The sequence below is a fragment of the Convolutriloba macropyga genome, unplaced genomic scaffold, assembly GCF_964194025.1.
Source record: "Convolutriloba macropyga unplaced genomic scaffold, txConMacr16.3 SCAFFOLD_641, whole genome shotgun sequence".
In the NCBI taxonomy this organism is placed as follows: Eukaryota; Metazoa; Xenacoelomorpha; order Acoela; family Convolutidae; genus Convolutriloba; species Convolutriloba macropyga.
This window is the reverse complement of record NW_027453069.1, coordinates 86,241-96,347: the sequence shown is the minus strand read 5'-3', so window position 1 is coordinate 96,347 and position 10,107 is coordinate 86,241. Positions and strand designations below refer to the sequence as shown.

General features: G+C 55.5%; 2 protein-coding genes across 2 annotated transcripts; one reads left to right on the top strand and one right to left on the bottom strand.

Annotated features, from left to right (window-relative positions):
• The first annotated feature begins 222 nt into the window (after window positions 1-222).
• Window positions 223-1,162, top strand: LOC142358033 (uncharacterized). Its single transcript, XM_075409507.1, has 4 exons — window positions 223-312; window positions 426-614; window positions 747-813; window positions 951-1,162. Exons 1-4 carry the CDS (start codon window positions 236-238, stop codon window positions 1,053-1,055), a joined length of 438 nt encoding a protein of 145 aa, XP_075265622.1. The 5' UTR covers window positions 223-235; the 3' UTR covers window positions 1,056-1,162.
• Window positions 1,163-2,649: 1,487 nt separating this feature from the next.
• LOC142358023 (uncharacterized) lies at window positions 2,650-6,630 on the bottom strand. The gene is made up of 8 exons (XM_075409496.1): window positions 6,082-6,630; window positions 5,639-5,705; window positions 4,412-5,470; window positions 3,975-4,166; window positions 3,593-3,816; window positions 3,306-3,504; window positions 2,929-3,118; window positions 2,650-2,778 (listed from the first exon to the last, which is right to left on the bottom strand). Exons 1-7 carry the CDS (start codon window positions 6,336-6,338, stop codon window positions 2,942-2,944), a joined length of 2,175 nt encoding a protein of 724 aa, XP_075265611.1. The 5' UTR covers window positions 6,339-6,630; the 3' UTR covers window positions 2,650-2,778; window positions 2,929-2,941.
• Window positions 6,631-10,107: the final 3,477 nt, after the last annotated feature.

The window sequence follows — 10,107 nt, the reverse complement described above, 5'->3', positions numbered from 1 at the left end:
GTGCATTTATCACATAATTGATAAGTCGGCTGACAGCGCCCTCATGTGGTGTGGTGTATATGTCGTGCTTGCAGGAACGTTTTCGGGTATGTATACCCGGCGTACCTGTGCTTCAAAGCCCTCGAGAGAAGACGGCCAGATCAGATCCGAGAGTGGTGTATATATGGGTGCGGCCATGGTTGCCCTGCTGCGTTTCCAGTGCTGATGGCGGTGGTTGACTCTGCAAGTTCCCTAAATGTGGTTGGTGGCCTCCAGGCTGGTTCTCTCACTGTGGACGGCGGTAGAAAGGTTGGCAGATTACGTTATTTTCTGGTACGTGCTGATGTAGGTCTGCATCCATCACCTCCATAGGCACACATGTGCGACAGTCTAAACGGCTGCAGCTGGCATGGCTGAGTACCCACGTCCCGCCCACCATCTGCCAGGCTGCCTCTCTACTATGAAGCCAAGGTGCTGTCCGTCATTTTTCTGTGGCACCCCAAGACCCAGGGTGCCTTGTACCTGTATGCTACCATGGTGCAGCCGTGGATGATCAGCAACCAGCCGGCAATTGACAGCAACATCGATCGTGCTCAAACCTGGGTCGCACAGAAGATCAGTGCCAACTTCAATAGGTGCTGCAGGCCTTCTAGATCCACACACTCCACTGCATCCTCAACCCCCCCCCCCCCCCTGCGGGTGTGGCCGACCAACTTGCGAACATCAGCTGCATCTCACCTTACCTCCACTGTCTCCTTCCCGGGCAGGGCCATGTCATACGTTCAGTACCGGGCACACGAGGCCATTGCGTACATGCAGGAGGTCTCTCAAAGGGTAAGTGCACAACTGCCCCACCACAGCACCAGCAGCCTCCGTCTTCTACCTCAGCATACCATGGGTCTTCTTCCCGTTTTGCCCTACAGCTGACGAAGTCCGGAACCCGGTTGTTTTGTTGCGTTGCATATTTCCAGCAAGGGCAGGGCGGGGCGCCGCAGCCGGTTGCCTCTGGTGGGAGCTTTTCCAGGTCTGGTGGGAGCTTTTCCAGCAGTGTGGGCCAGCAGCAGCATGCAGACTGAGGCGGCAGCAAACTGTGCCCTCACCCTGCGGTGTTTGCGAGCCGGCGTCCCTGTCTCGAAGCTGCCGAACCGAATGTTACGACCATACAGTACCTCGCTGCTGTCTGGGCTATCAGCACAGCCTGACGGCCCTTGCAATAGCTAATTTGTGGGAACTAGACGTGTGCTCCATGTGCATGCACATGGGAGAGGCATTCATTGTACAAGCATGCCACAGCTATCAGCCGAAACTGCTGCTGTACAGTGCCGTCACAGTGCAGTGCCTTCTGTGAACACTGCATCCCCCCCCCCCCCCCCCCCTCCCCCGCCAAAAAGGAACACAACAACAGGCACAATTGCTGGTGCAGCCCCCAGCTGGGTGGGTGGCATCGGAACAGTGAGCACATCAGCTATGGGGTTGGGTGCTGCGGCCAGATGTCAAACCCTGCCGGCAGCTGCTGATGGGTGTACCAAGCCAACGCTTATCGTGTGCTTCCTGCCCTCCACAGCGGTGGTTTTCACCAGCATATTGCCTGGCATACAACTGCTAACTGAAATGCAGCAATGCCATATTCCACGCATTGCTCTTGCAGAGCTGATACGGAGGAGGTGTATGCTGAAGCACCACGCAACCACTCCCTCGTCATCCAATTGTAGCCAGAGATATCCATAGCGCACTGCCCTGCCCCGCAATGCGCAACAGCCAGCACGATGTAGGCCATTGCTGAAGCAGACAGCAGGCTGCACATGAGCATGAGGTATCGGCTGCTTGAAGCGACAGAGCAGCAGGGCGAGGAGTAGCATCAGATTTCTCTGACGATCCTGTGGGGTGTGTTTTGTGGGATGGATCGAAGTAGGCCGTTAGCTCATGGCGGCACCAAAACCCACAAGAAGTAGTAGTAGCAGTAGTAGTTTAAATGCCTGGCAGCCGCCAGAAGAGTACAAAGGACATCAAAGTTATCGCCTGTGTAGTCCATACCAAAACCCATGACACGCATCAACCAGAATCGAGTTCGTTCAAGGAAGCTGGTACGAAAAAACTCTACGGCCGCCCGCGGCGACATTTTACAGATATGAACTGCGAGTCTGGTCGCATATGCCACGTGGTTTCGGCTTGGCATGAGGGTGAAAACTTTGGTCGCCAGCCGGAGCGTGTTCCTCCCCCAGGTCTTGCAGGTACACTTCACAGAGTGTATGTACGGGACCAGAAGCTGCAGCACCATAAGACGATGCCCAGTGCCACCCAGGTGCGTGGCTCACGCCATCCCAGCTGCAGCACGCCAGCGAGGTACACAATCAGAATGGAGATCTTGGCACCGTGGGAGCGGCCTTGAAGAGCGGCAATCACAGCATAGCCCAGTAAGACCAAGCCTTCGTTCTGTCCTTTCTTTGCCAGTTCACGGCGGACACCCCAGTCTCCGCTGGACAAAGTGTCAAGCCCCTCACTGCTGATCCCACACTTCTTGGCAGGTAGGGTCTCCTCCTCCCAGCTTTGAAGAACTTCTTCCAGCAGCTCAAACCCAGGGAACGCGACCTGCATTACTTCGGCTGGGGTTTTCCCACACTGCCTGGCACGGCATTGCTTCCACTTGTGTAGGGGTCGGTCCACGTGAGCAAGAAGCGAATAAAGAATCTCGTGATTGCCCATGATGGCTCCCCAGTGAAGTGCTGTATAACCGGCAACATCAACAGCTCGCAGGCACGGATCCACAGGCAACCCATGCTCATGCAGCAATTCGATCACCTGCCAGGAAGCACAGATCATCGTTGACACATGTTCACCAAAGACGACAGTCTCCCGGTTTGACCAAACTCATCAACACATGCATCCATAGGCATCACAGGAACTGTTAAGAGTACAGATGTGATGCTCAAATACAGGGTGGGTTCTCACCGTTTCCACCATTTCAAGGGAGTTGGACTTGACTGCGGTGCCCAACAAACAGCTGCCCACTCTGGTTTGCGATTTTCAGGGCCTGCCGTGTGGCCAAGCGGGTACAGCACTCTGCCATTCCCAGCTCGATGACTGCCAGCAGCAGCGTCGAGGAGGCGGTGGCTTGGCCATGCAAGCAGTCAGAGACGTCCTGCGGGGGAGATATCCAAGCACGGGAGTGATGTGACATGGCATGAAAAGCAAACCTTGGAGGCCCCCGAACAGCACAGGGGAAGCCAGGGCAACCCCCTCCCCCCCCCCCCCCCCCTCCCCTCCCTCCCCCACACGCCCCGCCCCCTTTAGCCCAAGCGGCCCATACCACAGGGCAACAAGCTCACCTCCAAGAACCCGGCCAGCTGGTTGGGGTTTTCCGAGAGGTGAGGAGTGGCCTGCAGGCTCTCTGCCATCTCCTCAGCAACACTGCGCGACGGGGTGAACATGATTGGGAAGGGGTTGCTAGCAACAAGGCTCCCGTCCCCTACATCCGCCATCACATCCACCCACGCCAACCCTGCAGGCGGGAGGGAGGCCGGGACCCTGCACGAGAAAGTGTGATGTTTCAGCTACCATGTTACAAACAAAGCTACTTCACATGAGGGCGCCACCATTCGACCCAACCGCTCACCTGGCAGTGATATTCACAGTGTCTTCCTCGCGTTCCTCCTGTTCCACTTCCAGCTCCAGGTAGCTGCTGGCCGTTCGGAGCAGGAGTTGGTGCTTTGCGCTTCCGAGGCCTTCAACCTTGAGACTGATGGTACTGACTTGCGGGCCAACTACCACTGGGCCGACGGAAACGATAGACATATTGACGCCACGGCTAGGCAGGAGATCCAGAGCCCCATTCCTCACCTGCACGGCGATCCAGGAGGAAAGCATGTCTTGGTGCATTGTCCCGAAAACCCCCGCAGCTACCTGCTACCCTGATCACCTGTGACACAGTGGGCAGAAACCAGAGAGAGCCTCTCCTGCAAACTGCGCGTTATCGACCATAATTGGTGCAGACTCACCACATAGGACGATCTTTGGATGTTCATATGCACACCGGCCGGTTTGCCGTCAAGGAGGGTCACACCCCAGTCATTATGGGCCACGAGGGAGGTCATCGCGCTGCTGAGCTCCTGCCAATTGCTGAAGCGCATCGTCAGGGCAAGCATGACACAACCAGGACGGATCACTCCTTGCATGCTCTCTGGCTCCTCCTGCAGCACAAAACAGTTAACCAGCCGGGTCGGCCCTTGTAAGCACCTGACCGTAAGGGAGACAGGAGGAAGTAGGAGGGGGACAGTCTGGATGGCAGTAGTGGACAACACCCTGAACGATCGTAAAGAATGCAGCACACACACCCCCACCCCCCCCCCCACCCCCACCCCCCACCCACCCAAAAAATAAAACCACCCGCACACAGCACTGCCCATTGCGTTGAGGGGCGACAACCCTGCCTCACCTTCACAGCCAGCAGAATGCGTTCCCGGATTTCATGTGAGAGCTCAGCCGGGGTAGCGATTGCCATCTTGCACAACATGTGAAGGTAAGCACGATCTTCGTTCCTGCCCTGCAGGCAGTGCGCGGCATCCAGTGGCACCGGGAGTGACACTGCCGCTTCATCTTGGGTCAGAGAAGCGATGTGCTCCAGCATGACTCTCTTCTCGGAGGAGACACGGAAGGCAGCATACTCCATGAAGAATACCAACATTGTTGCGCTCGAAAGGCACATCATCACAGGAGACATGACCGAGCCTCCACACCAGTTGCCACAAGTCAGGAGGCCGACAATTACTGCTGTTTTGGGCAGCTCCCACAGCACGAGGCCCTCTAGTGGTATCTCAACAATAGAGGCCTCCAGTGCTGTCCTCAAGCATCCCAAGCTCATCATCAGGATGAAGCCTGTCTTTGCGAAAATCTGACAAAATGCCGAGCCATCTGGATCATCTGACATGTATCTATCGATCACGCAGAAGTGGCAGATTGTGAATACTGCCGTGTCCAACCACTGCTGCTGACACCGCCAGCCGCTCAACACGGCCTTCCGCCTTAGTATGAAGTACATGCCGCTGGTCAGGGCAGTTGCCAACATAGACAGCTGCGGGCCGCGCAGCAGGGAGATCACCAGAAACAGGAGCAGCAGGATGCCATGCCGGTTCCAGCCCAATGAAGACTGCCGGAGGGCTCTGTGCTGGAAGTCAATATGCTTGCTGCGATCCAGGAAGCGAAACGACGACGAAATTGTGAGCCCGAGATTTGCAGCTGCAGCTCTCACGTCACGCAGGGGCTTGACGTAATACTGCTGGTGCATAAAAGGCGCCAGGACGTGCAGAGTTCCCACACAGATCACAGTCATGGGAATCAAGGCCTCAGCCTTCTGCACACCATAGAGCCAGGCCGCGGCTGGGTAAAGGACGACAAAGCCTGCCTTGAAGGCGAACGTTTTGCCGGCCAGAGCAGCAACAAATCCAGAGCCCCAGACTTCTGTGCTGGGGTCGATCTCATCACGATGATCATTTGCCTGCAGACAAATGAACTCAGCAAGGCGATCAAATGGCAGGCACAGGGTCTAAATTGAAGGTTTGCGCCATGGCATGAACAACATGGGCAACTCTGACATAGAGTGCCCGAACTACACAAGGTTGAAAACCGTGTCTTAGAGCTCTATATCCAGGTATGCCTCCATTACCTGGGATGTGAGGTCTCGTGGGATGAGTGTCCGCAGATGCCGGATTGCATTCCTTCGAGCCCTGGCCCTGTGCAGATGTGGAAAATTGTCAATCTCGTGACATATTCAGGAACACGGGGGGAAGCCGGGCAACAGTGTTTGCATGTGACATATTCAGAACACAGGGGGAAGCCGGGCAACAGGGCTCGCTAGCTTGCGTTGGCAACCAGAGACCCGAAACCAACTGGCCTCTCCACTGACATTCCGAAGTGCCTCTGAGCACTGGCTATCTAATATCTTTGGTTTTTCTCACTCAGCTCCAGAGGGAAAGCTTCCCCCCTGATCGTCAACTAGTCCCTCGTTCATAACTCGACCCTCTCACCCAGAGTGCTGGGACTGGACACCTGTCCGTCCTCCAGTCGTTCCATAGATCAGACTTCAACGAAACAGACCGCAGAGATTACCTTTGTCCAATCTCCGCGAACCGTTCCTTCGCTGCCAAACAGACGTTGTTGGTAGGGCTGACACCCGAGAAGTGGTCCAGGGGGTGCAGGTCACGGCAGCCACAGCAGAAACGGACACATCCGCCACCCGGAATAGAGACGGAGTCCGCCATCCGGTGAGCGGCGCAGACCGGCTGGTTGGCGGGGCTACCGATCGAGAGGCTAACCTCCTCGCCGCATCCCGGGACGACACAGCTACGACTGACCGTACGTAGCATGCTGGGAATTGGCCACCCGTGTGGGTGAAGATGGGCTGCAAGTACGAAACGTACCTACCGGCGAGAAACGAGGGAAAGCTAGGTGCGGAGTGCCGACGACCACGTGAGCCCCTTTCACCCGTCAGTCGCCTCGAAGACCCTCACTCCTGCCCCAGCCAGAGCAATCGGGCAGCGGCAAGCAACAGAAAAGCAGCTGTAAAGCGCTTTCTCATCGAGCACAGAACGTCTGTCCTTGCGTTGACAATCGGTGCAGCCTCGCGTGTCCACGGTTAGTCTTACTACACGTATATCCGCTGAGACTCAGAACCCGGCGGGGATGCTGTCCAATATTGGCCCGCTCTGGCCAGTTGCACGGCACCAGAATCGTTAACGTCTGCAAGTTTTCTCAACGTGGATCCATCGCTGCGGGATTCCGACGTGATGTATCGCTAGCACGCAGCGATAGCGTTATATGCAGACTCGGGTTTGAGGTTGTGTTTGCACGCAGACCCGTTTTGCACGCAAGCTGTTGTACGAGTAGTGGGGATAACGGCAGTCGGCAGCAGATGAGGATACTCATCAATACTAAGGCTGGTGTGAGAAAGTTAGTTGTTTTAGGTCGCAATTCTCGTCAGAATCCGGGGGGGGGAGGGGGGTAATTTTCTCATACGGGGCATTTTATCAACGAGTTTTCTCATACCATCTTCAGTACTTTACACAGTGCATATGAGGTCCACCAGGAGCTAGCCGGGAGGCAGCAACTGGATCGCAGACAACCTCTACAGCGCCGCAAGCAGCACAAGCACCGCAAGCAGCCGCACAAGCATAGCTAGCAGCTGAGAATGGATCGAGCAGTTGATGAAGAAATCGACAGGGTTCGACGAAAGTCTGGACAGCTGGCGGGTAGAAGCCGGCACTGCACGCCGGGCATGCAGCTTGCATACAACGCCGGCCGGCGACATGTTTCGGATCTCGCACTTCGAAGGCCGGCGCGTGCGGTAACATGATACTCGTATGGAGTAATCGTACAGCACAGGCCTGCAAATTCAGCTTCAGTGCAGTCTACAATGTATCTATACGATCGTTGACCATGCTGCAGGCGTGCCGCCTGCGGTCGGCCCAGCCCGAGTTCCGCCGGCCGCCCAACCCTGCTTGGTACCTACCTATAGTTGTCAGTTGTCAGAATGGGGGGTTGGCATAGGAGTGCATGGTTTTCAGTGTAGGGGATATAACATCGCCATATTTTACTACTAGCTAGTAGGGCATTGTGCCTCATGAGTCATGGCACGGTGCTGCTTCCGCCTCGCGGGACGGCTAGTTCCGGGTGCATGCAGTGCAGTCTACGGCATGCAGCGCACAGTGCACCGCTGCCAGGTCACAGTACTTAACACATTATATGAAGGTGTGATATAATTGTTGGGGGGGCGCCCAAATCCGAGGGGGGGGGCGACCTAAAACAACTAACTTTCTCACACCAGCCTAATTATTATTCCTCCCACGTACCCCTTAAATTAGGGGTCAATTGGGTGACCCAGGGGCTGTGCTGTAGTTAGTTCATTAGATCACCTTTCGATGAACATTTTCTTCCCCGTGCACATCTCCAATAATAGAGGTCACCCAGTCAGCGTGACGCCGTGACCGCCAGGAGGTGATAATTACATTTTTTTTTTCACCCCCGGGAGAAGGTGGGTCGAAAAACCCCTGCCCCACTCTTTCGAGCCGAGTGTCACGGAGCAGAGCTAGACCAGTGCAGATGCTACCTGATGTTTGCAGATGCCAGCAGATGCTTGCTGAAGCTGAGAGCAGCAGCCAGTAATTTATATAAGGACCCCGGAGACCTAGGCCCTAAGTGTGGCAGGTGCCAGCTTAGACAGCCCCAGGGGTACCTACAGAGGAGAACAACAGTTTGGGGAATATTGTGGGGTATTTATACCCTGCCCCCGGTTATTTTCTGGATATATCCCAGGATATCCTATTTTCCGGGTTCCGGCGGAAACAGCATGGCTACAGTCAACACAGCCTGCTGCAGCTGGAGTGGAGCCAGCGGACACAGCGACTACAAAGCGCAAATTCCGACGCCAACTGGGCATATTCTATGGCCTATAGATTACCCTCCTCGAAGGATTTGTCTTCTTTTGATGTGCGCATCACACACTTTGGTTGGCCAAGGCCCCCCCCATGGCAGCAGTCTACGGAGGCTTTTCCGGAGTGCAGCAGCAGTGTGACCGGCAAGACCCGGCATAATTTGGGCATTTTAGGGTATGAGGGCCCTAGGATCGTAAACCCTAGATAACCCCAGCCCGGCCAAATTACGTATATTTTGGGCTAATTATACCGCGTTTTGCGGCGATTTTCACAAAAATAGTCGCACAGTGTATTTTTAGCTGTTTGAGGTGACACAGCAAGGTACATAGAGCCTGAGAGTGCCATGCGAACTCTGTCGTTCGCTTGAGCTCTTCTTTTCTTTCTCTTTCGCTCCCATTTGCTACCTTGTCGTCACTTTCACAGGTGATTGTAATTGGTGAATGGAGTAAAACATCGCTGAGTCGACAGGCATCAGTCAGGCACCGGCATTGTGCTGGAGCTAAGGCGAGCAGTTGCACAGGGTTTCGCATGTGGAACGCGTCTACCCCGCGGCTTGCAGCCTAAAACGAGTGTCCACAGAGGTGACAGCACTCCCGACAGCCTAGAACTCATTCGGCATTGAGAGCTCGCGTTTCTAAGCGTTTAAGCGTTCGACAGTTGGTATTTCAGACCGATATTTGGCAGATTCGGACGGCCGGAGGCTAGATTTCCGTGAGGTTTTGTTTACTTTTCCCTCAAGCGAACGAGGACCACCTACCCCTGCCCTACGAGGAGTGGATAGCAGGAAAGTTGGATTGTTGGAGAACCCAGGAGTGCTCCGAGGAGCTATAATTCTGGCAACCAGTTCTGGTGTTTGGTGGCTACGAAGGAGATTGGTGTGGTCGGGATTAGCCTTGCTGCCCAAGGACAGCCCAGAAGGTCATACCTGTCAGTGGATTGGAGCCCTGGGGCATCAGGCCGAGGGGTCGGCGGAGCCTGAGCGGTGGGAGGAGGCAGCCGTCACACCGTTTGGGCCGCCAATCACACGAGGGTGACTAGAACGGGTGTTTCTGTGGGAGAAGGTTAGTCAACCACCAATCACAGCCCACCAGTAACTAGCCAGCTATAGCATGGAGCTACGATCAGGGAAGAAGACGGGGGCAGCCTCGGAGGCCGCTCCGTCTCGTGGTGATGGGGCCGGGAGTGGCGGACATTCCCGGGCTACCATGGAGGAGGTGATGTCTTCACTCGCGGCAGCCGTGGTTGATCCTGGGAAGGCACAGTATGTGAGCAAGGACATCAAGACGGCTTGCCCGATGTACATCGGTCTGGGACAGAATGGAATGGGGTTCAAGAAGTGGTACAACACCAGATTCCTTCCCGGAGTGTGGGCTCCCAAGGAGACGGAGGGCCTACGCGCGAGAACCAAGAAGATGCTCCAGTTGAAGCTCGCAGCCCGAACTCAGTTGCTGAAGAGTCGGGTGAGGAGAGGAGCCCTTCAGACACCAGCTGCACAGGGCGGCCAGTCTGAGGATGAGGCTGAAGGTGAACAGACAGTGGTAGAAGACGAGGCAGAGTCTACAAGTGACCAGTTTGCCTTGGATGCTGGGACTGAGCAGTTGATGGGTCAGCTTGCAGACACAGAACTGAAAACTGCTGATGATCAGTTCGAGTGCCTGATTGAGTATGTCAGTGAAGCAGCACAGTTGAAGGCTGCTATTCTGGA